The sequence below is a fragment of the Nelumbo lutea genome, chromosome 6 (genome assembly GCF_056320005.1).
Source record: "Nelumbo lutea isolate HS-2025 chromosome 6, American lotus-T2T, whole genome shotgun sequence".
Taxonomy (NCBI): domain Eukaryota; kingdom Viridiplantae; phylum Streptophyta; class Magnoliopsida; order Proteales; family Nelumbonaceae; genus Nelumbo; species Nelumbo lutea.
Genome location: NC_142689.1, coordinates 8,983,079 through 9,011,021, shown reverse-complemented (window position 1 = coordinate 9,011,021; position 27,943 = coordinate 8,983,079). Strand labels below are relative to the sequence as shown.

The window sequence follows — 27,943 nt, the reverse complement described above, 5'->3', positions numbered from 1 at the left end:
AGCCCATTATTTAAGTTAAAATGTTTGTATCACTTGGATGGTTGAGATCAATTTAATCCGTTGATTTGCTAATTGAATGGTTGAGATGAATTTAATGGCAATTTGATGGTCCAGATCTTGAAGTCACAACATATCAATGGTAGAGATCTTATGATAGAAAATAAAGGTTTTTTTAGAAAGATTTTGATGACACGTGGCGTGATATGAAAGTAGGGGGGGACAAAGTGTGAAAAACAGTAGTAAAGTGTCAAAAGCTTCGAAAGTAGAGGGAGGATCTCTCATCTCTCATCTCTGTAATTAATCATCCTAAACTAATCAGAGAAGTTGGGTAAGCATTGTACTTTTACCCAATCTGATACATGGTATGTTTCGGGCGCACGTTAGCAAAGAGAGATGTGATAGGGAGATCCGATTGGAGGGAGAGAACGTCGACGGAGGAGAAACGGTTGGGAGTGGCGGAGGAGGAGGAGGCGCGGTGGTGGTGGACCTGGTGGGCACATCAACGGGATTTATTATTCGCGAAATGAAGGAACGATAGATATCAGAATAATTAATTAGTGAAGAGAGAGAGAGAGAGAGAGAGTAACGAAAATAACGAACGAAATGGATCATGGATGTCTGTGGGCTCCCCTTGTCTGGACGCTGATTTGTTGCACCGGCGCTGCGATCTTTTTAAAAAATTAATTAAATTCCGTCCGGAGTCCTGAGACCTGTACCCACTTCTAAACTACGTTAATGGTGTTATTCCTCCATAGCTGACAGTCAGAACGACGACGTCCCGCCCATTAATATTCTCGTCTGGTTTTCTCTGACACCACAATAAAACGCCCAATATCTTAACTATGACCAGTTAATGCTCTGTGTGAATATGGGGTGGTGATGGAATTGGAGGTGATTGTGGTTGCAATGGTTGTGTTGTTTGAAGGGATGAAATGAGATTTTGGAGAATTTGAAGGGAGAAAGAAGGATGTTCAAGCTGCACAAGCACAAGTCTAAATCAGGGTCAGGGTCAGGGAAGAGAATAGATTTCAGATTCTCTAATTTTCAGGCACTTCAGGTACTCAAAACACCTCTCTTTCTCTCTCTCTCTCTCTCTCTAGTGTTTCCATAACAACTCCAAATTATTTTGCTTGAATGCTGTTGTTATGAATGCACAACTGTTGTGATACAAACAGAAACATCATTTTCTTCCTTTCTTTTTCTTTACTAAATTTTTTTTTTTTTTTTTTGTTTTATTTCCATGTAATCCAACTCTTAGGCATTATAAGTTTGGAATAAATTCAGCATTGAGAACAACACTTGAGCATCCTTCCAGTCCCAAAGTTTTTTTAGGGCATCCGGTTTCTCATGCAACCCAACTCTTAGGCATTATAAGTTCTTTAGAATCAATTAAGCATAGAGGACAACACTTTAGCATGCTCTGCAATTGTGAGACTTATTCCCATAGTTTGTTGAGGGTATCTGGTTTCTCATGAATAGGAAGGCATTAAATTCCCAATTTCAGAATCATAAGTAACTGTGGGACAATGGAAGAAAGAAATTGCAGCTTAGTTTCCAGGACTGATTGTTGTGATTCACCGTCAAATGAGACAAATCTCATTTGACAGATAAGTTTGATTAAAGCAGTTCTTCCTAATTGAGCTTGAAAGTTTTTTTTACGTGCAAACTAATTGTATCAAGTACACTAATAACCTCTATAGGTTTTCTTATTTATTCTTTTGTTTTGTTTTTTTTTTGTTTTTTTTGTTTTTTTTTTTTTTTGGGGGGGGGGGGGGGGGTAGGGGGATTCTAGTGAAGTGTTGATTGCCCTAGAAGTCTGTAGATATTACTAATGAACATTAGAAAAGAAGCTAGCATATAGACTTAAATTGATGTAACTAACATCAAATTACACCAAAAAACATTTTGACATGGTTATAGATTCAAGTGCCAAAAACCAAAGCAGATATGAGGTGGCTCAGCAGATATGATTTAATTTTTTTAAATTTTATCACTAATAACTATTATTGATTTCATATAAATAAAGATGCAACTTTTGAAAAACAAATCAAATGACCTTTATTGTACAATGCTAATATTTGACTTGGCCTCACGTCAATAAGACCATCACAAAATTTTAGTCCATTTGTTTTTTCACTTATCTTACACACACATTTGCATGTACCACTGAACCAGTATATATAAACTCAAATCAATGCAAGTGGATTTCATTGTCATGAGTCCCCAACATTGTTAGGGTGCTTAGTTTTGAAGCATACATGTAAGTATAGACTGAAATGGCCAACTAGGAACTTCACTTCTGTGCAATGGAAGGATCAAATAGAAGTCTAGTAGATCCTATATTGAGAAAACAATATTTGATTTGTTTTGAGAATATCAAGTTACTGTTTGGTTATCTAAATCCATCTGCTCAGTCTTTTTCATGAAGGACTGGGAAATTTTTTTCTCCATGAAATTTCTCTTTTAGATAGGTGTTGTAATTATTCTGATGCTTTTCCAGTATAGATGTCCAATTCCATCATAATCAATTTTAAATGTTTGATGCGTGCTCCAACAATGAATGTATTTTTTATCTTGCTAGCAATGCTTGTATAGTCTTAAATACATCTTGGGTGCTTCAAGGCCCATAGTGTAATTATCCTTTGATAAATTACCTTTTTAAAAACAAGTGCTCAAACAATGTATCACCTTTGATAAGAAAAAAAGTGAAGACTAAAAATGGTTTACATAAGTAAAACATGGCTGACTAGAGAGGTTAGCCCAATTTATATTGATCAGCATGTTAGACCTTGGCACTATTGTCTCAAGATGTCAAGCAATAAGCACCTCAGTAAAGCATGGAGCATTCTCTCTGGACTGAAATTTGTTTTTGTGCAAGAAGAGTCCCAAGTGTTATAATGGCTATTCATGTTTTTATCATCTGTATTCTCATATTTTGGTGTGAACCTCCATATTGTCTTCAGGTTGTGAATTTATTATAAATTAGTTGTAATTCTTGTTATGTTTCTAAGAAGAAAGTGAAAACCTGAAAGGGTATAGACTTAATTGAAATTGAAAAGTAGCTTCAACACTGTCATAGTGCCTACACCAACAAGGACTCTCCCTTGTGGAGTTGAAATCATCATAGACTTCTAAGTGAAACAATAATTTTACAGAAGTCTACATATTTTGGGCGCTTAATTTTTCTTTTAAGCTTCCAAACTCCCTTATGGACCTATACATGTCTTTGCAGTTGATATTTTTATTAAGAGTGTTAGACCATGAAAATTTTTCCTGCTTGAATTGTTTTTGATTACTTTAATTATCTTTAACACAGGTACCAAAAGGATGGGAAAAGCTTTCTGTGTATGTCGTTTCTTTGGAAACTGGGAAAACAACTTCCAAGACAAGCAAAGTAGCAGTAAGAGATGGAACTTGTCAATGGACCGAGACACTGATAGAATCTTTATGGGTTTCACGTGAATCAAAGGAGTCTGAAGAATGTCTCATTAAGCTTTCCATGGTCTGATATTATTTATTAAATTTTTATCATTATTAAGTATTTGAAAAACTCCATTTGCTAAAGCATTAAACACCACTATTCTCACTGAAGATTTATTCTCAAGTTTAACTTAACTAATCTGAATAACATGCTTGCTCTAGGGTTCGTCCAAATCTGGTATTCTTGGAGAGGTTATCCTCAACCTAACAAGCTACATGAATTCAAGTGCAACTGTTCCTCTTTTATTTCCATTGAAGAAATGCAATTATGGGACAGTTTTACAAGTGAGGCAATAATCCTTTTTTTTTAAATTATACGCATAAACTTCTTGTTTTGTAATTATATATGCATTCTTTACTAAGAAATGCTTACAAGTGGAAGTAATTTAGATATTATGTGGATGTTCATTATCGTCCAAGCCTTAGCCCAAGTATATGGGGTCGGCTACATGAATCCTATTTTGGCATTTCATTCTGTTTAATGTCATATCCATTGTTAAATTATTAGCACTTAAATCATTTCTTACTGCTTCAAACAAGTCCTTGTTGGTCTTCCGCTAGCCTTTCTAGCTCCTTCAACTTGCAACTGATCACTTCTTATGGGTGCTGTCAAAGGTCTTCTATTTATGTAATCAAACCATATCTTGGTCTACTTTCTCTCATTTTATCATCTATTTCAACTACTCCTATGTTTTAAATGACTTCATTTGTGACCCTATCCTTCCTATTTTTTATACTCATCCATCTCCACATATAAATTTCTGCCACTAATTTTTTGGACATGTTTCTTGACTGCAAGGGTGGGTCTTGGCACAATGGTTGGGTTTCTCCATTGTGGCCTAGGTGACCAGGGTTCAAATCTTGGAAACAGCCTCTCTGTGTATCTGTGGGGGTAAGGCTGCATATATCTGTCCCTCCCCACACCCCACATTGGCAGGAGCCTCTCATGCACTGGGCAGCCCTTGTTTCTTGACTGCCCAACACTCTGCTCCATAAAGCATAATTGGCCTTACAAATGTTTTATAGAACTTTCCTTTTAATCTGTGGTATTCACCTTTCGCATAAGATTCTTGATGTTCTTCGGAATAAAATATTTACTAAGTTTCACAATGGTTGAGGGACTAGATGATGATTCACAATATCAGTAGAATGCCAATTATCCCATCCATTTCTTTGCATCATGGCAAAAGTGACAAATTCATGATCATCTCCTAACTTGGTTCTTTTTGTCTTGAAAGCATGCAATTTCTTGTTATTCATTAGTAACATGGATGTTTTCCTTGTCTGAAAATTTCAGGTCAAAATTCAGTGCCTCACACAAATAAGAGACAGGTTTCTGCCTTTTATTTTACCATACAAATATTATACTAACCAAGCTGGCTGGGTCCAAAATATTGCAAACTATTTACTTCATTCTAATTATCCTCCGTTTCATTTGATTGTGGAAACTATATTTCAGGGATGAACAATGGAAAGAAAGAAGTTCCCATCTGGAAGATCTGAATGCAGACTATTATGATTTGGACAACCGATCAAATGGGTCTGATAATGCATTTGCTAAGAATGTTGGATCTACTTCTAGTAACCTTTTGAGTAGCACCTCTCGTCCAGGAGAACTTGGGAGTAGGGTGTGGTTACCTTTGTCACTCTTAATTACTTGTCTCTTTTTCTTTTTTCTTTTTTCTTTTTTTGTTTAGCATTTCTATATGCAATTGAAAGTGTACTTATTTGTCACGTGTTTGTCATGATTAATAATTAATCCTGTAAAATGGGGAAAATCAATAAAATGTAATATCCTTTTAAATGTTTTTTTTCGGTTTGGCTCACATTTTCCACTAAAAAACATTTTAAATTTCTTAAACTATTATTTTGGTTCTGAATCATGAAGCATGAAGCATACTAGGGTCTAAGAGACTAGAATACATATTCATTTTCCAAGGTAATTATCATTCTAATTCATTAGCTGACTCCATATAGCTGGAATAAGACTTGGATGATGATGACGATGATGAATTATCATTCTGATTTGTTATATGGACAACATAGTTTATAGCATTAGTAGTTGAAAAGCATGTGCGTTCCTGACAAGCTCTTGCAACTTTCAGACTTTCACTCAGATCATATCTGGGATAGGATTCTTGTGAAGAAGATAAATATATGCAAATTAAAGAATTGATTATCATACAATGAAATGTTTGATAGAGAAAAAATGTGTTGCCTATAAAACTTTCTTGTTAATTCTCTTTGGTATATATAATGCATCATAATGTGTTCCCATATTTGTTGGTTATGGAAAAAAAAATTGTTCTTATATGCCTCAGTAGTAAGGGTGGACGACTCTTCTGAATTTAAATAAAATCTTTTTCTTTTTTGATAATATGCTTGAATTGGACAATTAAAGAGAGTATATGTGTGCTTAAAGGACATAGTAAGGTTCAATACGGAAACCTATTCTAAATTGAAGCTAACTGGTAATGCTACCCTACAAAATATGGAAAATTACATATTTAATTCTAAATGCAATCATTATCCAGCTAATACAATCTCAAATAAATTTTCTTCTTTATTTATAGTGTGATTAGATATGGTGTATCTCATCTCTTTACTCTCTATCTTCCACACTCAAGCACATGGTGATCCAAAGAATCACTGTATCTAACCAATGAAGCCAATGCTGAAGAAACCAATGACAATGAGAACAGAAAATAAGAGCAAAATAGATCTCTCCGGTGAAAGAAAAGTCCATTCTTAAGAGGGTGGTACTTGAGAGGGCTGAGTAAGCAAGGGAAAGTTGCATGGGGAATGTTGCCTGCTGCAGTTTTTTGGTCTTTATGGAAAGAAAGAAACACTAGGATTTTTGAAAACAAAGTCAGTTCCAAGTAGTTACAAAAAGAATTTTGGGGAAGATGATATCTTGGTTGGCGGGTCACAGAATGTTTAGAGGAAAGAGTACAAATACTTTTTTTTTATTTTGAAAATATTTTTATAAACAGTCAGGGTCTGATTGCTTAAATGTTTTTTGAACAGCTTTTTATATTCCCTCTGTACAGCAATTTATTGTACAGGGTTTGTCTTTTTGGTTTCCTGTTCATTAATAAATTCATTACTTTTCTTCCTCAAAAAAAGAAAAGAAAGGTCCATTCCTAGCATCCAAGCTGCAGATGTTAACAACTTTCTTCTCGCTACAAGTTGCTGACATTTCTAGACTTTCTACACAACCATGAACCCTTGTGGAAACTAACTTGCCACAAGTTGCTGACATTTCTTCTTGTCACCAACAAATTAACTGGTCCAGTCGAGTGTTCCACCAACGAAGTAACCAGCTTGATTGATGACAATCAATAAAGACAGGATTTACCATGTATTTATTTTGCACTTGCAACTTCCGCAGGATTGAGAAAGAAGAGTGAAAAGTGAGAACTCTGTTATGTGTACATAAGAGAAAATACTTGAACTAATCTAAGAGAAAAAGAAAAGTCAAATTAACTCAAAATTTTATTAATAGTATGCTTGAATCACACAATTACAATGAGAAAATATGTGTTTATAAATGGAAATTAACAATAATTGTAGTATCCTACAAAATATGGAAATTAACATATTTAATTCTAAATACATTATTCATCCATCCACAATAGAATCTCAACCAGATTTCATTCTTGCTTATTTGTAGTGTAATGCGATACAGTGTATCTTATCTCTTTACTACCTATAGGATGAGTTTGGATAGGTGCATCTGAGGTAATATTGTCAGACAGGCCCTTGATGCTTCTGTAGTTTTATAGCTTTCTTCATATTACACTTTTACTGAGATTTCTTACATCCAAGAGGTTTTTCTCTGTAGGCAAATTACATATGCAATTTTATTTTTTTAATTTTTCTGCTTTTGTTGTACTGATTAGCATTTCTTTCCTGGAAAATCACATAATTTTGCTCTCTACTTTTATTACCACAGGACCCAAGTTTCTCAGCATCAGGGTCACACCATAGTTCTGACTCAGCCAATAGTTCCACAGACAAGATGGACATTTCCCCTGGAAACAACTTGAGTGGCGATGCATATGATCCAACTGAAATAAAAGATTCAACTGGTTCCCAAAGTAGTTTGCCTCGTGGTGTATCTCCTATTTCTGATAATTCTCAATCTGATCTTTTATCATTTGATTCAAGGGCTTCAGATTCAGCCACCAAAGGCTTGCTTGAAGCTTCAGAAGAAACAATTAATGAGCTCCGTGCAGAAGCAAGGATGTGGGAAAGGAATGCTCGGAAGTTAATGCTTGATCTGGAATCATTGAAGAAAGAATTTTCTGACCAGTCAAGATACCAGGCAGATCTTGATATGGAGCTTTCGGAAGCATGCACCGAACGTGATGAGTTGAAACAGGAAATTGAACAACTTAAAATATTAGTGAAGGAAATGACAGACAAAGGAACAGAAACTGAGGATTCAAAACTAAAAGCAGAAGGTATGAGCCATATTCAGAAGGAATTGGAGAATGAGATAAAATTTCAGAAAGAATCAAATGCAAATTTGGCTCTACAACTAAAGAAAACTCAAGAATCAAATATTGAGCTTGTTTCTATTCTTCAGGAACTAGAAGAAACAATAGAGAAACAAAGATTGGAGATAGATAATCTTTCAGAACTTCATAGCTATAACTGTATAAATAATGACACCGGGGAGTTAAATTCAACAACAAGATCTTTGCTCAAGAAAACAAGAAATGCCTCTTCCGATTCTAATTCTGAAGATGGTGATGCTAGAAGTAGAAGTTTGCAAGAAATGATAGACGAAAAGTCTAACTTGGTTCTCCAGCTGAAGGAATTGCAGGAATCACAAGAGAGTTTACAAAATACCATTAAGTTACTGGAGAAAACCCTGGAGGAAAAAAACAAGGTAATTGAGGTTGAGCGGAGCCTGAGGAACCAAGCTATATTGGATGTGGGAAAGGAATGCTTAGAAGTTGGTGCTTCCAAAGACTTTCTTGAATCTTCAGAAGAAACAATTGATGAACTCTGTGCAGAAGCAAGGATGTGGGAAAAGAATGATCAGAAATTAATGCTTGATCTGCAATCATTGAAGAAAGAATTTTCTGACCAGTCAAGACATAAGGCAGATCTTGATATGGAGCTTTCAGCAGCATGCACTGAACGTGATGGGTTGAAACAGGAAATTGAACAACTTAAAATATTGGTGAAGGAAATGACAGACAAAGGAACAGCAACTGAGTATTCAAAACTTAAGGCAGAAGATATGAGCCATATTCAGAAGGAATTGGAGGATGAGATAAAATTTCAGAAAGAATCAAATGCAAATTTGGCTCTACAACTAAAGAAAACTCAAGAATCAAATATCGAGCTTGTTTCTATTCTTCAGGAACTAGAAGAAACAATAGAGAAACAAAGATTGGAGATAGATGATCTTTCAGCACTTCATAGACTCGAGAAAACAAGAAATGCCTTTTCTGATTCTGATTCTGAAGATGGTGATGCTGGAAACATAAGTAGAAATTTGAATGAAATGGTAGATGGGAAAAAGTCTAACTTGGTTCTCCAGCTCAAGGAGTTGCAGGAATCACAAGAGAACTTGCAAAATACCATCCAGTTACTAGAGAAAACCATGGAGGAAAGAAACAAGGTAATTGAGGATGAGCGGAGCCTGAGGAACCAAGCTGTATCGGATATCGAGGCTGAATGGAGACATATGCTATCCATGAAAGAAGAACAAATCACCAACTTAGAAGCAATGGTATCTGGTAATCCCAATGATGAAAAAATAGGGCTGGACCATCGAGATGATCCTGATCTTACTAAAGAAATTGAATCCTTGAAAGCAAAAATTGATGAACTAGAGAGAGACTTCAATGAGCTTACAGATGAAAACCTGAATCTTGTACTTATGCTCAATGAATCAAAAAAGGGTCTTCCATCAGGAGGTGCTTCTTTGGATGATTCCAACATTTTTATCGGTATATCTGAGCCTGAAGTCAGAAACTCTGAATCCCAAATATGCCAATTGGAAAATGAGCTACAGGAAGAGATGTTCCCTGAAGAAGTTGCCACCAACTTACAAGCTGAACTGATAGATCTTGAGAACAAGTATACTGAACTGGAACTTCAGCTACAAATCTTCAAGGATAAAGCTTCTACTCTTGATGCCCAACTTCACAAAAGCCAAGTTGAAGTACAAGAGAGGGATTTGGAAATTACTGCACTGCAACAACGTTTGGAGAGGTCTGAAGGTAGAAAAACTGACAAAGAGGACCAGTACATTGTTGATTGTGCTAGATCTGAATATATTGACTCAAATATTTGCATAGAAATCTCAAATATATTCTCCAAACTAACTAATCAGCTTCAGCTGGCCTTAACTCATGTAAAGAAGCCATGGTATAAGACTTATTCTCATGTAGATACTGAATGTGAAGATGATCTTGATGGTATGATGGCATTGAACAGTATAGCTATAACTAATCTGAAAGAGCAAGGTGAGGCTATTATAAGAAAATTTGTTATGCTAAATAAATTATTGGAAGAAAATATTACAGAATGTAAAAATGCACTTCATCATAAAGAAGTAGAAATCAGGGAGAGGGATGCAAAGTTGTCTGAATCATGTCAAAGCTTGGAAGAATATGAGAAATTGGAGATGGGATTGGAAGAGGACATTGCAGATCTGAGCAAGGAACTTGTATCAAGGCAGTATGAAGTAGAGGAGCTTGCAGCCAGTTTGTCATTAAAGGTAGAAGAGATCAATGATCTAAGGCGTTCTCAAACAGAGTTAGAACTTAAGGTTTCTGCTCTTCAAAAAGAAAAACGTGAATTGGAGGAGTACGCAGAAATTTTACTTAGGGAAAACGATATTTTATTGAAGTGTTTGGATAATGTACGACATGATTTGGTGGTTCTTGGCAGCACTGTATCTTCTCATGTTTCTGCCAATAAGACTCTTGAATGGAAATGTTCAGAGCTAGAAAGTGCAAAACAAGAACTGGAGGTCCATATAAATTATCTAGAAGAAGAGAATGTACAGTTATTAGAACGCATATCTGGCTTGGAAGCTCAGTTAAGGTATTTGACAGATGATAAGGAGTCCAGTCGATTGGAACTAGAAAATTCAAAATCTGTTTCCAGTGGTCTCCAGGATGAGATCAGAAGATTGGAAATTCAGATGGAGACTCAAAAAGTGGATCTAAAACAAAAGTTACAGGACATGCAAAAACGGTGGTCAGAAGCTCAAGAAGAATGTGAATATCTAAAAAAAGCAAATCCAAAATTGCAGGCTACTGCAGAAAGTCTCATTGAAGAATGTAGTTCTCTTCAAAAGTTGAATGGAGAGTTAAGGAATCAAAAGCTGGAATTGCACAAGCGCTGCATTCAGTTGGAGTCCAAATTGTTCGAATCAAAAATGCATTTCTCTGATTGCTCCAGAAAAGTTGAAGCTTTACAGGAAAATTTTTCTTCAATGCAAGAAGACGTTTCCTTGAAAGAATATTTCCTAACTTTAAAACTGGATGCTCTCCTTCAGGAAAACAAGGAGCACAAAGAGAAACTTATTCTGGAGAAAAACTTATTAAAACAAAAGTATTTGGAAAAGACTGCTGAAGTTGAGAACCTCCAAAGAGAGGTAGCACACCTCGCTGAGCAGTTATTAGCACCTGATGATGAAAGGGAGAGAATAGCTTCAGATGCAGTGCTTGAAGTAATATCTTTACGTGCAGATAAATCAAAATTAGAAAGTTCTCTTCAAGAGGCCCAAGCTAAAGTGAAGTTGTCCGAGAATGAACTAGATGCCCTCAAAGTAAAAACTAATATGAAGGTACAAGTCTTGGTTGATGAACTTGCTGCTTCCAAGAAAAACCATGAATTACTAATATCTGGCAATGAAAAACTGAAGAGATTGTTGGAGGCTACCAAATCTAGTGGAGAGAGATTCAAAAGCACTGTGACTGGTCTCGAGCAAAGACTTGCAGATTCTGAGTATGAAAGGCAACACCTATTCGAAGAAATTACTACCTTGAAAATTAAACAGAAGAAGACAGCAGAACTTCAGAATTTAGTTTTGTCTCTTAAGAGCTCACTTAATGAAACTAAGTTTGAGAAGGAAAAACTTGAAACTTTGATGCAGTTACTGTCTGGAGACTGTGAAGAATTGAAAGCAGAGAGAGGACCATTGCTTGAGAAAGTTTCTAGTTTGCAGAAGGCCATGTCTGAATTTGAAGATTGCAGACGCAGCAAAGTTGCCCTGGAAGAAAAGGTTCTGCGACTGGAGGGTGATCTAACTGCAAAAGAAGCATTATTTGCTCAGGATGCTGGGATAAAAATTGAGCTTAGCAGAATTAAAAGAACCAATAGTCAATTTCAGCGGAAAATACAACACCTTGAGGAGGAGAAAGATGAGTACTTAAAGAGAGCTCAAGTCCTTGAGCAGGAATTGAAGCTAAAGAGAGAAGAAAACCGGTTTCAAAGTGTGTCCAGCAATAAAGATCTGTCTGGATTTCCTGAATCTAATGCCAAATTTATGATACATGAAGAACTGAAATTTTCAGAGGTTACTCTTTGATGTATTTTTTTTACTTTAGATTTATTTAAAAATTTTATTCAAACGTACATCAGAATCTGGTGTTTAACTTCAGGCATTATGGTGACAGGAAGGAATGGAGAAGAATGCCCACCAACAGAGAGAAAACCAAGAGAGGTCATCTGTAGAGATTGATCAAATAGGAGAGATTCCACAAGATCAACCAAACCTAGATGCTGTCCAACACTTGGGAGAGGTTATAAATATTCATATATTTTTTTTTTTCTTCCTTGATAGTCATTACATGCCTTCCTGGTCTTTCGAACTTTTAGTGGCATAATATACCACTGGCTATTGCAACAGTGGTTTAGTCATGGACGATCTGTCTTTTTCTATTCAATACATTTGAACGCTCCCTCTCTTATTTTGGTTCCAGGGTGATAACCTTAATTCTAATCATATTAGAAGTCCTCAAGGTACAAGAGTTGATCCCACAGTAAGGATTCAGGCTCTTGAGATTGAACTTTCTGAGGCTTTGGAAGCAAATAATATGTATAAAGAACAACTTAAGAGGTAAGTGCAAATATTTTCCAACTTAACTGACCACCTATATTTGGTTCGTTAGAATTTACCCCGTTGTGCAACATAGCTGATAAGTTTCCTATTTATTATGTCAACCAGGTTATTAGCTGAGGAGGAAAATGAACATTCAGGTGATACTGAGGCCACTGAAGATTTTACAAAAGAAGGATACAATGACAAGATATCATCCCTAGAGGCAGAGTTGAAAGAAATGCATGAGAGGTACTCTGAGATGAGCATCAAATATGCTGAGGTAGAAGCTGAGCGTGAGGAGCTTGTATTGAAGCTCAAGGCACAGCCACAAAGGAGTGGGAGGAGGTGGTTCTGATGAATCTGCTGCTTTAGCAGGGTACTTTTCTTTCTCCAATATTCAGTTTTTTTTTCCAAATTTTTAATCCTCTTTCATATTTGAAAGAAAATAATGTATTTCTGAATACAAAATCATTAACCAAGGGAGGAGTGCTTGTAAAAAGGAATAGAGAAAAGAAAGTTAGGCTACTAAACATGATTGTACGTAATTAGAGCAATAAAAGGAAATCCAAGGTCAATGCTTATAGGTAACTCAACATTCAATCAATCCAAGCAAGAATTATGGAAATCAGGGCCCAAGAACTTGTGACTTGTGTATGCAGAGAATTAGCAAGGAGTAGGTAAGTAGAGGGTTTTCTATCAGCTGCTTGTGCTAATCGAAGCTCAAATTAGCTCCATGTAGTAGAAGCACTAGTTTAGAAATGACATAGTTCTGGTGGATAGTGATATCCTTTTGAGATGGATGCCAAGAATAATGTGATTTGAACCAGCTCAGATCCTACTGATGCCAAGTTTTAATTATTTATTTGCACTGGCTAAGACAACACCTATCTCATGGTCCTGACCAGCATTTCACTGGAGGTGGAGAATGCTTAGATGAATCTGGGCAAGTGATTGACCTGCTCTGTCTAACTTTATTTTAATTTTTTTTATAGAAAAATAAAAAACTTCATTAAGAAAAAGGAAAAAATGATACAATCGCAGGTGATAAGGCACTGCCAACAAAAAACACCCATTCTACACTGCCACAACTCAAACAATATCCACTCCAATACAACACCCCAAAAATAGCATAAAAAAGGAACAGTAGAAATCTCTAAATCCCTAACTCTACCAACATTACAGGCCCCAACAAAACACTCACTCACTTCCCCAATGAAAGTCAACAAAACAATAACCCTTAAAAACCTAACCTCCAAGACGTTTTCCAATAAAAACATTACATCCTACCCACCATATCTTTACAACAAGATGGTCAGACGATCCCATAGGGCCTATCCTGAAGCCACCCAAAACTCCAAGGAGCTCCACCTTTATTCAATCCAGCTCCCTAACCAATTCTTTCCTTTCTACTTGATGGATTCTTTATATATGAGATGCAATTTCTTTTTGAAGCTCTATTTCCTGATAATCTCAATTAGCATTATATGATGGACATAGATGTGTCTAATGGTGTCAATGGGTTAAAATGGATTAAATCTGGATCATGTAAAAGCACCTAGTCCTGAAGGCAGGTGAGATCAGTCTTTCCTAGATTGTAAACTATATGTGGAAAATCTTTGTAAAATATAAAGAGAACATGTGTCAATTCCATAGCAGGTTAGGAAAAGCTAGGATTAGCTACCATCAAGTAGGCTTGTAACTGAATTCCTTTTTCTTAGGAGTTATAATTTGTTAGATTTGGTTATTCTTTTTCTCTGTGGTAATACCAGGAACTATTAACATTATCAAAAATAACAATGAAAGAGATGATAATGATGTCAATAATCAAGGTTTTTTTTTGGTAAAAGTAATCAAGGTTTGAACAGGATCAATTAATGTAGGGCTTGGAAGTCACCATTTACAAAGCCTAATAAACCCATCTATAGAGCAACCTTGCTCAAATGGTATTATCTTCATCAGACCCTCGGCATATTTCAAACCGACTAAAGAGGAAAAACAACAAGTAAGAATCTTAAAAGGAAGAGTTTATTATCATGAAATTAAAACCAACTTGTATGAGAAGATTTAAGAAGAAAAGGTCTTTAAAATAAATTTACTAGTACATTCTAGGAAGTTAGAAACTTAAGATGCTAACAATTACATCCTTTGGATGATACACTAAGAATTGTTGGTTAGGAACTCTCTAATTGGAACATGTATGCTAAAATTCAATTTTATTGGATCTTTAATAATTTAATTAACTTTATATAATTATATTTAGATTTAAGTAGACATTGTTTTTTCATTTATAAGAATTTTGCATGGCAAGTCTTATTCAAGTTTTTTCTGTTTTAAAAATGACAAACTTTGTTCTTTTTATTTTTATAATATTCATCATTTCTTGGCAACTATTTAAGGCCTTTACCCAATTGTTGGTCCAGCTACTTTTGGCACAAAGTGGCTGTTATCAGGCTTGAATTAGCATTCTCACGCTTGGTAATTATTTATGCTAATAAGAATTCTGAAAGTATGAAATTTGTCAATTAAAATTTCTAGATTTAGATTTTAAAATTTAACAGTTTATACTAAAGATCTAAAAGCATTGTAGGTAGTTACAAGGCTGACCAGATTTATTCAAATTATTTTTCTACAACCAATTATTACAAACTTAGATTTTTACATTGGTATCAATCATGACAAGGGATATTTTTACACAATCTGTATGGAATTCAAATTATTATTAAATCTGATACATAGTTTATATAATCATATTTCAAGTAACCTCTTAAGAATTTGAATAATAAATTAATAAGTTCTTAGATGTAATTGCATGCTAGTAAATAATTGACAATAAAATATTGATTCATAAAAAAGGACGAGAACTTATGAGGCAAAAGTGAACCATCCATTTGACAAGGAATTCCTTGGGTTTAGCCTCACATATAGTGCCCTCACCTGCCAAAAAATTGTAGCTGCCGTTGAGTTCCCTTGTACTTTTTCAGTTGTTCGGCAGCTAGCTAAAAAGACAACTACTTTCTATTGCAGTGGTACCATGAGGCGATCTAGTGAAGCTGCAGAACACCTGCCAAAAAATGCAGAGGATCTGAATGGATTCTTTCTGGGAGATTGGTTAAGCCAAAACCTGACCAGTATGCTAACTATATATGCATAACTTCTTTTGGATGGTTATAAGTTTGTAACCTTGGATAGCACTAGGTGAAAGTTTAACTGCAGGAGTATATACGATTTTTGGTACCATACTGGATTGAAGTGCACTCCATAGTCCATACTACAAAAGTTGCCCATGCTCATTTTCCTCCGAGTTTTCTCTAGGAGTTATGTGATTGGACACTATTGGCAAGTACAGCATGTAAAATCTTTCTCAAGTCATAGTTGCTTAGGCTTATAAAAGTTATAAGTTGTCTATACCCTCCAATGGAAGAAGAAGAAGAAGAAGAAGAAGAAGAAGAAGAAGAAATAGTTGGGATGCATGGCTGTAAGATGGGAACTTCCAATGAGAAAACTGCGTTGAAGATAGAGCTCCCTCTGATGCCTACTCCTGGGGCCTGGCGGAAGTCTTCACTAGAGAAAAGCATCGAGTTATTTTGACCTGAAATCAACATCCAATCGCATTCATCACTTAGAGAACCCATATCAGGTTGTTGCTATTCAGCCCGATTGTCTAAAACTGGATTCTTGGTTCTGTCAACATGAAACCCATCGGTTCCAATTCCAAATAGGTCGAGCTGTTGATCTTGTGCAGTGTCCGTAGAAACTAGTATGTTTCTTGGGGCGACTTTTCGAGATGATGCTGTTCCAAATGGCTTGCCACCGGATCGGTTCCCCTTAGAATGTAATAGCATACAACTGTTACTTGTAAAAGATGATTACACAAGAGATGGATATCACTTTACAACCAACCCAAGAGCTTAGAATGGGCCACTCTTTCCAACGTGGGATTATATTCATTCCATGCACTATTTTGAATCCCAACAGAAGTATAACCATTGGTTTTCTTTTTCTTTTTCCCTGAATCCACAGGCATCAAATCCCCTTTCTCATGCTGCTGCTGCTCCTCTAACGGCGACATCTCTGTGAATGCTGTTGTGTCCATTAAGTTAAGCAAGTTAATGAATGATGGATTTCAGCCCCCCCAACTCTCAACAAATCACGAGTTTTGACTCATAACAAAAAGATCGTCCACCGTCAAGCTCAAACTTACAAGTAGAAAGCCATACGTTTCAATAACAAATGCCAATTAGCCATGCTCTGTTCTATTCTACCTTTAAGTCGACGATGCAGAAGGAGCAAAATGCGTTAATCCAATGCCCTCACTTTACTCATCCGACAAATAGTACAGAACTAATTAATCCAATAAACTTGGGGAGAAAACTCTGCATATGGTGAAATCGATGTTTTACCTCTCTTTTCAACGCGGAAACATCTACAGAAGCATATTGTACATGTGGAGTCTTTTTTTTCTCTTCTTTACGAGCAAGAATGAGCTACCATCTAGTCAGGACTCAGGAGGGTACTAACAAATACACAGTTCGGCTATGTTATGGCTAAATAAATCAAACCATCTTGGCCAATTCCTGAGATTTTCCCGCTTGTTATGCATGTGGATTAACGGATTTCCTGATAACAAGGATACCCAATTATCTTATTACCCATCATCCCCTTCATTGTCACCCCCCAACTCCGGGGATCTACAGCATCAGGCGGTTGATTGCATACCACAAATAACAGACTCCGATCTGCTAGAAACAAGATATGCAACACCCATTTAGAAATAAGAAATAAATACATCAGTGATCCATCGCGTAATCCTGACCCAAAAAAATGATACGTAGTGCAATCAGATCTGTAGCAACTGACTGTTTACTTTTTGATTGGGTGTTACAACTTACAATCTTGTCTTTAGCAGATCCGGATTCTGCATATCTGCATTTGAGCAAGAGGCAGTTTATCTATCAAAAAAGAGCAAGAGGAATTTGTGGGAAGTACACTGTCCACCTGGAGATGATGAAAATGAAGAATGGAACAGTGTCTTGCTTTCGTATTTGTGTGTGCATGTATGCACTCAATGCGAGCACGCATCTTAGCTGGCTTTATCCAGTAACCAAAAGACCATACCACCAAGTTTGAAGACATCTTTTATTGAGACATGAATGATGAATCGTAATCGAAGGTACCATTTGTCATTCCAAACATAAATTTGCATAATGTTCCGCAATCCTGGAAATGATCAGAACAGCGGCAAAAAAGAACAAAACAATCTAAAGATAAGAACCTGATAGAGCCACGAAAATAGCAAATATCAAGGCTCTTCAGCAACATCTTATCTTACCTAATTTTTTTTTCTATCTTCTCTTTCTTTCTTTCTTTCTTGTTTTTTTATTCTCTTCTCTTTACAGTATAGAATAAGCTCGGATCACATCAACGATTGGTGCCCTGCACAGTGGACATTTTCCTCCACCTCGAACCAACTCGTTTGCACATTTTGAACAAGTGCACATATGTCCACATCTGTAAATAACAGAGGATAAAGAAACATGGACAGATTATTGGTAACTGCACATAGACTTGGTGTTTACTGTTAAATTGGACAAGGCACATAAAATTTTATTATGTAGACCACCTACCTGTACAGTAACGAATCAATATCACTATCACAACACACACAGCATGTCCCTTTGCTTACATGACCCCATTTCGATCCATCCTCCGATGATTCCACACCTATCCCGGACACAAAACAGCAACTTCACTAGAAAGCAATGAGTGATATGTCATTGTAATTAGTTAATTACTAATTATATGGTAATTTACTAAATCAGCAGATTAAAGGTCTTCTTGCATAGAGCATTTTTAGCATAAACATGTCTCTGTGTGTCAAAAGCTGTACAGACCTTGCCCACCAGCTGACCGGTTCAATGCTGCGGAGACTTCCTGCCTAACTGAACGCTGCAACTCAAGTTGCATATCCATGCAGGCTTCCAACATCCTCTGCATGTGGCTCATCCCTTGCTGAAGCCTAGCCATGTCAGCCCTCAAATCATTGATGATCTCCCACTCCTGCTCCAAATAAAGCACCCACACTCAAGTGAAACAAATACGAGGAATTCTTGTGCAATGAGTGAAGAAATGTTCATGAAACAATGAGTCTTTTTAGATAACAAGACTATATAATAAAAGAGAATTGATTCTACCCTTCCCTTGTATGTCAAGAGAGAAAACAAATAAACAAAAATAAAAATAAACTATTAAAAAATAGCATGTACACTTTGAATAAAAGAGGTTACTGGTGTCATCTAAAAATAAGAGGCTACTGGAGAACAGATTTCAAGGGATAAAACTTCTGTCCCAGAGTAAACTCAAGGTCAAGGGTGCATAAACCGACTCCACCAGAGCCGGGAGCAAGCCAACCCATTAGTAAAAGGCTCTTCACAATCAACCACGAGGATTAAGTAGCCAAATGTCACATCAATCAATTGATCTATCATCCGTGAAAGCATGATAATTTGAATGGTCAAAAATAGCAATTAAGTTGTCAATGATTTTAATTACCATCTAACAGAATACAATTTCACTAAATATTTACAAAACCCTAAATCAGTGGGTTCTGATGTTGTGGTCCATGAGGTCACCATTGGAGACATTGCTGTAGATTTAGAGACTTTGAAATAGAAGGATAACAGTCACAACTCTGACAGGCTTGCAAGTTGCAACATTGACTTTGCAAACAGAAGAGTGCAAGTTCAAGCTATGAAATCTCAGTGGTCTACACCTATAATACTTTTCACCTTGAAAAAATGACGTGTGACTCCATAAAGTGCGACATGTAAGGAAAACCAAAAATATCAAACTTGTCAAGTTTAATAAAATCATTGAACATATAATGCTATTGCCAAAGGGTTCTAGTTGAAGTGTTACAGAGAAAAAATGGCGCACAATTTCTGAACGATGCATGCTGTGCCTAGGCCAATTAGCATGATGCAGATCCTGGTGCCAAATAGGTCGTGGTGGGGGGACTGGTGGAGGAGGCAGCACAAGTGGAGGTCTCGCAACAGTATCAGGCTGATCACCATTCTGATCATCTCTTTGTTCCTGATCTTGCTGGGGTGAAGTAGGCGTGACCAAAGTCCGATGTAGATCCCAATCAATAGGAGAACGACCTTGTCTTTCTACATATGACTGTATCAATTGGTCCAGGCTCTCACGGAATCCACTTCGAAGAAGATTAGAAACACTTCGCCTACAGAGTAGCCAAAGTTCAATTAAGCAAAACAATAAGAAATCGATGGATAACCATTGCAAATAATTCAAAAGGTCAAGTTGTAAAAATAAAACAATTTCAGAGGATAAGATCAGACACCTGCTGAGGAGTTCCCTCAATTCCATGCTATACACATTATCATCATCAGGTGGGTAGAACCTACTGACCCGCCTAACAGGAACAGCTCTTCGAGTTCTTGGAGGATCAGAAGGCCCATCTGTCCAATTCTCAACACCCTCCCTAGAAACATCTTCATGCCACTCCTGTGTTTCTTGCAGGTGACTAGTTTCTCCACCATCATTTCCTGAAGTTTCCTGGGGCCAATTCCTAGCTGTATTCTCTTGCCAGTTTCCATCCATTTCTTCCCTATTACCACCTTGCCATTCATTAAGCTCAGCTTCATTAGGCTGTTGCAATTCTCTTCCACCATCTTCAACAATTTGTTCTTGCCAATCACCACCTTCAATACTGGATCTTTGCATATGTGTGCTTTCAATAGTTGCATTGCTTGTAAATTCTACCGTACGCTCTGACAAAAGATGAATTTCATTTTCCTGCCTTCTAGATTGAAATTGTTCATGGTTCTCAGTTGTTACTTCAGGTACAGTGCTAGACTGAATTTCTTCATCTCTAGACCCATTTATGTTGTTGTCAGATGAAATATTCGAATGGCCGCTTACTTGACCACGAACAATATTTTCTAGTCTAGAGTGAAATCCCTCCCTGATTTACATAAAAGGTGTCAAATTAACAAATTATGATTACATTTCTAATCCAGATGAAACGAGAAGGTGATGCAAAGTAAAGAAGCCAAATGAAACATTCTATTTTTTTCATGTAATTTTTTTTTTCTGACAACAGGGCCATTTTGGTCATTTTGCATGTTGTCTGTGAAGTCCAGCCTTAGAGTTCAGTTTGTCTAATCATAAGTAAATTGTGTTTTTTAAAGTTTCATAGTCATTGTTTAAGTAGTTTAGGAATTACTTTCCTATGATATTGGTAATCAAGGCCGTCAACAACCATAAATTCATCAAATGGTGATCATTAAACTTTCCCAAGGGACTATAACTGATCCAGATAAGTTTTCCTTATTTATCATCAAACCCAAAGTTTTCCGATTCCAACAGCTTTTGTACATTTGTGCCAAACCATTTCCAAGTGCTCTCATATTTGGGTGCCCTCCATGGGTTTTCATAACCATTCCACCAAATCTCTCAAAGTTCCACCTAAAACCCTAGATTCCATAATTTTCAGGTTTTCTTCACAAAGCAAAGTGTTCATCATTATAACCAAGACATACTCCTAGCCCTACCAAATGCGATCACTACTTATGTTTATCCAGGACAAAACCTACATACAGAATTTCATTAATAAAATCTAACACTAAACCCATTTTCCCCAAACAAAAATTTTTCACAGTTTTGGGACAAATCTACAATTGTTACAGTTAAGTCTCAAGACCCTTCCTAACCTGATCAACTCTACCTTAGTGTTAAGATCATTCCTCAACCCTGTTCTACCCAATCAACACCTACCTGCCTAAGCTCACCCTCAGGTTCATCCTACATCAATTGGTATAAGAGAAGGTGATCCTACACCAAAAAGTAAGAAACAGACTTACATATTGTGTTGCACAAATATAATTTAGCAACATATTAATATACAACATGAAATTAAAAACAAATAGTTGAAAAAAAAAACTACGGTAATGATTAAGAACCTTCTACAAAAAATTCCAATTAAAGGCAGATCACCAAACAAGTGAATCCATGCAATAGATAACAACTAGAATCAGTGTTGCATTGACCCTCCTAAATGGGTGACACACTCCACAGATTCTTGAGAACACTTTTACATAACATTTCCCTTTTACCTCCTATCTTATTTCACGTAAATGAACAGCTAATGTACAAGATAAATGTCGTTTTTTGTATCTTTTGTTACTTGGTAACAAATAGGGGTGGACACGAACAGAGCTTTTCATGAGCTAGTTGAGCTTAACTCGTGAAAAGCTCGATTCAACTCGGTTTAAACTGAGCTTTGAGCTGAGCTTGAGCCCAATATGGCTCATTTGCTAATCAAGCCAAGCTCAAGCCTAATGAAGCTCCCGCTTGTGAGGCTCACAAGCCTAATCAAGCTTAAATTATATATAATATTTTTAGTTTTATATACAATAACAAATAATTTTTTATATGTATAACCATAAATAGTTTTTTACATATAGAATTTTTATTTTTTATATGTATAATTTTTTACATGTATACCTTTTTTATTTTTATTGAAGCTTGGCTCACTATCAACAAAAGCAACATTTTTAACCCTTTTTTGCAGGTATATAATGTTAGAATACAAAAGGTATGGATTATCTTAATAGGCTTTTCAAATAAGGCGTGTAGGCATGTAGGCTTTTTATAACAGTTATTAAACTTCCAAAAGGCACGTAGGCTTTAGGAAGATGGTTACAGACTTTCAGTCAAGCAACAAGAACAGATCGAGCTATTACATTATTAGACATTCACATCTCAAAAAGTTCTTCGTAATTGCTGATGTCAAGACAAGACTTAACCTTTTCTTCCTTGAAAAATGGATTCAAGAAAATGTCATGGCATGGCCCTTGAAGGTTAAACCAATGTCGACCCAGAGGCTGAACCACTTTTGCCTTGTGTGGATGGGTCAATGGTCAACTGTGAAATTGCTGCAATAAAAAAAAATAAAAAAAAAACGTGAAAACCTTCTAAGCCAGTGAACAGGCCAAACAGGTCAATGATTCAATCCTTTGGGTCAACAGGACAAGTTAACAGTTTTTTGTAAAGTGGCAGGAATTAGATCGGTCAGAACCAGAATCATTACCGGGTCATTGATCCAATTCCCACCAGCCCGGTCAATGACGAATTGAAAACATTGGGTTAAACAACTCGAACCCATCCTCGTGCTTTGGACACTTAGGGGAGTATACCCCATCTGTTGAAGTTTGCCTTATGTCAGCAGAAAGCAGCTCAAAGATTAACCAAAAACTAGGCTACCAGAGAAGTATGACTAGGAAACAAACAAAATAGAAAAGAGAAACTGTTTTTGTTACAAATTCTTATTTTCTATATTGTTTGAGCAATGAGCAAATGTTGCACCGCTTACTTTTAACATATTTGTAATCTTTTAAACCCTGTGGATGCTTTACTTAATCACTTCCCATCAAGGGTCGTTCGAGTAAATAAAGAGCAGTTGTAGACCCAACAATATGCTTGTACTTCTTCTTGGCTTAATCTGATGAATATTATCAACTGTTAATATGAAGTAAAAATAAATAAAAATAAATGAAAATAAAAATAAAAATCTCACCAAAATGTTCAAACAGGGCTTTGTCTATTTACTGGTATTTCATTTTTAACCAATTTTGAGAATGGAGGTTCACAAGCTCAAGTCATGTGCCTGAGTGCCTCGTGCATATGGAGGGTTCTCATCATCCTAAGCAAGACCTCACCATAACACAACAAAAAACAATACCAAACCACCAAAACCTGCCATTCAATACAGTGATAATCAGAGATATTTCATTTCTTCACTCCTACTCCCCCATCCCCCACCACACCCCTCATTTAGTCATTTCCATCTTTGCAGCAAACGTCATGGTCCATTCTCCATCATCATCCAATCTTATCAACACCCTCCTATGATCAATCCCCCCTCTTACCCAGACTTCTAAACCTGTCACCTCTACTCCCCCCCTCTGCTACAAATCTAGTCAAATCAAACCCAAAAATATTCTTATATATCTCATAAATCCCCTTCTAAATACTATCATAAAAGTGGAAAAGAAACAAATTTATTTTGAATATAGGCATGTGATCAAAATCCTTAAGAATTCCACTCAAGACATTAGATTAGATACTTCTCCAACTTCAAGTGCTTTCAAGACATTACAGGATGTTCTACCATATCATATAATCCAGGACATTATTCCATGGGCATTGGTGTGCATTCCTTCAATCAAAAGGAGCTATAATGGGGAGAAACTCGAGCCCTAAATTGACAGGACTCCAGACAGGAGCTTGCAGAAACAACTAAAATCAATTTTCATTAATAAAGGTTTTCCAAGTATCAGCTTGGACACACTAGCTCAATATTTAACCTTAAAATGTCTCTACAGTATGTGATTAGTACCATTTCCTGAGTCTTTCTTATTGATTACCATATGTATTTTTCAAATATCACAAACAAGAAGAATAGAACTCCTAGGAATTTAATTTATAAAGATGTATGATTAAAATCAAGGGGGCATCTTTTTCTTTTAATCCATACCTATACTACATGCCAATAAAGGACAGAAGTTAAAAGAACTAGCAAAACAGTCCCAAATGAGAATTTAACCCACAGGCTCCAAAGGAAATTATTGATGAACATTTAAAAAAAATGGGTAACAAATGTTCTATAAGATTTATGGAAGATTTTCAAACATAAAAGCCCTAAACCAACTTTTGGGAAGGAAAGGCTTGTGGACAAGACACCAAGTGGAATCAGTCTCTTGCCAAAGACATGAAGCAGGCAACAATCAAATTCTTCCTTCAATTTGTATCCTGATCTCAATTTAGGTTTGTCAATTGATAAGTTCACAACTTTTCAATAATGATGTTTTGGAAGTTGGAACTGTTAAGAATTATAATCTCAACAATGTTTTCAACTTAAGCTTTGCAAAGTTCCCTTGTTTAGTTAGCCTGTAATGGGTTCTTAGCAACACACAAATTGAAATTAATTTTCTATGAATAAATGTCAACAAAATTATCCGTCGCTAAATTTTATCTGCCAAAGATGTATCAGGCGTAAATTCTTATTTTCCAACTAATCAAACTGGAAGTACACTACCAAAGAGAATGCATACAAACAATATTATAGAATTGTGTCCTCTTTACATGCTCTACAAAGAAGTAGAAATTGCAGAGCTGAACCAGAAAGAAAATGTACCAGGTAGTAACAAATAAAGCACAATGCAAGAAAAATAATGTGAAGGCAATGCTGAAAAAGGTAGAGAAGACATGGAATAGAACAGGTAATGCATACCTTAAACCAGATACAGTATGCCATTGTCTTAACTGGCCTAACTCACTCGCTGCCATTGAAGGTGGCCTCTCATCCTCATAAGATCTTTCATTTCGCAAGAATCTACCTCTGAGTAATGACTGGAAAAAATACCACATCAGATTCCAAAGTCATACAATAGCATATAGCATGTAATTTAAACATCATAGTAACAAATATAATTTCTATAGATGGTCTCATCTGGAATTCTAACTTGTGAGTAGGAAATGTTGAGAACTGAGAACATAAGCATCCTATATATTTAAAAATGAATACCTACTCATGGAATTATTGAAGATACTAAAATGATTCTAAATGAATTCATTGGGCATTAAATGACTAGAAACTTTATTAGTAAATCATTTGAAGATGTAAAAATTGTGAAAGAAGAAGACAGCGAAAATAGTTGATTCTAGGACAAAGACTTCGTCTAAGTTGAAAATAGAAACATTTTAGGAACATTTGAATCAAAATAGTAGAATAGTTTTGGAAAGATTAAAATATCATAATCATCAGATAAATTCCTTGATATCTCAAGGAATGATAAAAAAGAGGCATGGTTTAACCATCCATTTATTATGTAAATTCTAAGTACTATATAAGATGAGGTACACCTCAAAGTTACAAAAGAAGTTGTTAATTAATGCATGGGTGCGTGTATGCATGCATAAGCACAGCTATGCATGCATTACATTCTAGGTATCACATTTTATCTAGCTTTTATTACTCAATTATAAATATGCATTTCAAGTAAAGAGAGACACTCAAGACATTGAATTTCTATATCTTAAGCATGTTACCAACACACCTACCCCTAATTGGCTAGGTCCCATCCTAAAAAAGTATCGAGTTTCCAAATCAGACTATCAGAGTACCTAGAATTTAATTTCCTTGTGGAATTGCAGATAACAAGAGTAAATGCAATATTCATACATACTAGGGTAAACATAAAAGAAATGAACATTTTGATAAGCAACTGACCTGGATACGGTTGCGATGAGCAAAGTCCGAGACAGCTCGATGCTCCAACAAGCTTTGCAGTTCCCTCTGCCTTTCCCTCTCAACCCTTACCAACAAATCAATGAGAGCTTGTCTTCCACGCAACCGCAGCCTGTCCCTTCGAATGTGCACAGTTTGGCGTTCATCATGGTCAACAACCATACCATCACGAACCCTTTCAATCTGAGAACCAAGTGCAACAGCTCTTTCTTCCCTTCTACTGCTACGAGAACCTCTCTGCTGCTGACTTGTCATTTGGACCCACTCTCTCACGAGTCTTACCCTCTCCCGTTCAGTTTCACCAAGCCACTCCGCCCTAGGGCTATTGTTTCTCTGGGAAGCATTGGACGTGTGGTCACTCATACCAATGTCCATCCATCCCCTAACAATCTGCCTCACTCTTTCCCTTTCAACTTCGCCAATATCAGGAGACTGTTCACGGCTAGAATTGTTATGATCTCCACGTTCATTATGTGACTCCATTTGACCTTGAGACCACGTCCCATACTCGTTCTCACTCTCACTTGCATCATCCAAACTGCCACGGTGTTCACTCTCCCGGGTTTCAGACATGTTTGTGGTTGAAAGATTGGTATTAGATTCAACATCCCTCTGCTGCCTCAACCTTTCCCTCACCCTTTCTCGGGCATGGTTGAGCACGTGCTCATCCTCCAGCTCCCGCCACATTTGCAGGAGAGAGGATGCCTGCGTGCTCGGCCTCTCAACAGCCCCCTGCCGTCTTGAAGTGGGAGACTGTGACTCCCTCAAAAAGGAAGAATCAAGCATGGAAACAGTATGCAAACCGGCAAGAGCCATGAGTTCAGATTCACGGTTCCGCCTCTCAATGGTAGTAATCATCTCCTGGGCCTGCCGAGCAGCCCACCTACTCAGAATACGCGAGTGGCGCCTTCGCGCCGCAGACGACTCAGCCAAGTCATCCCCTTCGAGATCCGACCGTCGCCTGCGGCGCACAAGCTGATCACCCTCCTCATCATCATCCTCCTGATCTCGAGTAGAGCTACACGAAGCCAATGACATACAATCATCCAAATGACCACGCATCAACTCCTCCAAACCCCGCTGGAACTCCGCACGAGCATCATTGCTCTCCTGCTTCTGTTGCCGCGGCCCAAAATCAGTCATGTTATCCCCTCCCCGTCCCCGTCCCCGTCCCCAACCACTCAACTACCACCTAACCCCCGGTGCCTCGAAGGTGAAACCGACACATGACAACACACATCCTCCGTATCGGATCCTAAAATCAAGGATCAAACAACGAAACACTAGAACTCGTGAACAACCGCAATCCTAAGCCTTGTCAATTTCGTGAAGAAACAGAAACAAATCCTATTCCAAATTTCCAATTAGGCCACACCACTCCCCTCAACAGATACAAAACCATTCACGCCCCCCAAGAATTGCGAGATTACAGTTGAGAAATGAACCAGTTTGTTCAAACAACCGAATCGTCTACAATAAAACAAAAGATCAAATCGACATTCAAAAACCAGAGCAAGAATCGACAAAACTACAATTAAGAATGGAAGAATGCAAAAGAACGTACCTCTGAAGCTCTGCTCTTCCTCCACGCAACCAGAAAACCAGAAGCCCTATCTTTACAGGACAATCTACATATAATAAGCCAAGATTTTCTTCAGGTCAGAGATTATAAATACCAGAGGGAACAGAAAGAAAGACGAGTTTTTCTTATTCTTTTAAAATTATTTATTTATTTTTTCTCCTTTTTCTTTTTTCTTTTTGAAGAGAAGCGCCGATTTCAATTTTTTAATGATATTATTTTCACGATATAGCCTTGATCAGGTGACACGCGGCAAACTTTCCACAAAATTACGAAATGGCCGCGCTTTAATTCTGTTTTCCTTTGTGGAGCGGCGTTCAGTGGGGCTGCTGCTATAAGATTAAGACTAAGTTAACTCTCTATTAATTTAAATAATCAAGGTTAGTGTCACTGTTATGATACTTACGTTATCTGTTCATACAAAATTTAAATGGTTTATAATAAATTATTTTTACGGTGCTGAGAACGGACAGGAGTTTCG

At 36.8% G+C, this 27,943-nt stretch overlaps 2 protein-coding genes across 9 annotated transcripts; one reads left to right on the top strand and one right to left on the bottom strand.

Annotated features, from left to right (window-relative positions):
* Positions 1–326: 326 nt before the first annotated feature.
* LOC148847196 (uncharacterized) lies at positions 327–16,503 on the top strand. Its single transcript, XM_088951078.1, has 10 exons — positions 327–1,057; positions 3,317–3,502; positions 3,643–3,765; positions 4,778–4,812; positions 4,940–5,108; positions 7,436–12,031; positions 12,132–12,257; positions 12,438–12,574; positions 12,683–12,932; positions 15,581–16,503. Exons 1-9 carry the CDS (start codon positions 968–970, stop codon positions 12,909–12,911), a joined length of 5,691 nt encoding a protein of 1,896 aa, XP_088807204.1. The 5' UTR covers positions 327–967; the 3' UTR covers positions 12,912–12,932; positions 15,581–16,503.
* A 1,207-nt stretch (positions 16,504–17,710) lies between these two features.
* On the bottom strand, positions 17,711–27,727 carry LOC148847195 (uncharacterized). 8 transcript variants are annotated; one of them, XR_016101011.1, is made up of 9 exons: positions 27,448–27,727; positions 25,866–27,353; positions 24,867–24,985; positions 19,914–20,537; positions 19,472–19,793; positions 18,448–18,613; positions 18,181–18,277; positions 17,886–18,064; positions 17,711–17,773 (listed from the first exon to the last, which is right to left on the bottom strand). XR_016101011.1 is itself a non-coding variant. In XM_088951079.1 (8 exons), the coding sequence occupies exons 2-8, from the start codon at positions 27,024–27,026 to the stop codon at positions 17,947–17,949; spliced, it is 2,607 nt and encodes an 868-aa protein (XP_088807205.1). In that variant the 5' UTR covers positions 27,027–27,353; positions 27,448–27,727; the 3' UTR covers positions 17,711–17,946. The 8 variants fall into 8 exon arrangements, 4 of the variants coding, with proteins under 4 accessions (XP_088807205.1, XP_088807207.1, XP_088807208.1 ...); XR_016101012.1 differs by having other exon boundaries at positions 18,181–18,305; positions 27,448–27,648; XR_016101013.1 differs by having other exon boundaries at positions 17,711–18,064; positions 18,181–18,300; positions 27,448–27,648.
* Positions 27,728–27,943: the final 216 nt, after the last annotated feature.

Bases quoted from the DNA above. Each gene is read 5' to 3' on its own strand.
- LOC148847196 (XM_088951078.1), top strand. From the start codon at position 968: ATGTTCAAGCTGCACAAGCACAAGTCTAAATCAGGGTCAGGGTCAGGG. The intron at 3,766-4,777 runs GTGAGGCAATAA...TGAAAATTTCAG, and splicing joins ATTATGGGACAGTTTTACAA to GTCAAAATTCAGTGCCTCAC. The intron at 12,575-12,682 runs GTAAGTGCAAAT...TATGTCAACCAG, and splicing joins TATAAAGAACAACTTAAGAG to GTTATTAGCTGAGGAGGAAA.
- LOC148847195 (XM_088951079.1), bottom strand. From the start codon at position 27,026: ATGACTGATTTTGGGCCGCGGCAACAGAAGCAGGAGAGCAATGATGCT. The intron at 20,538-24,866 runs GTATGCATTACC...TATGTAAATCAG, and splicing joins CATACTGTATCTGGTTTAAG to GGAGGGATTTCACTCTAGAC. The intron at 18,614-19,471 runs GTAACACTTCAA...TATTTGGAGCAG, and splicing joins TTGTGCGCCATTTTTTCTCT to GAGTGGGAGATCATCAATGA.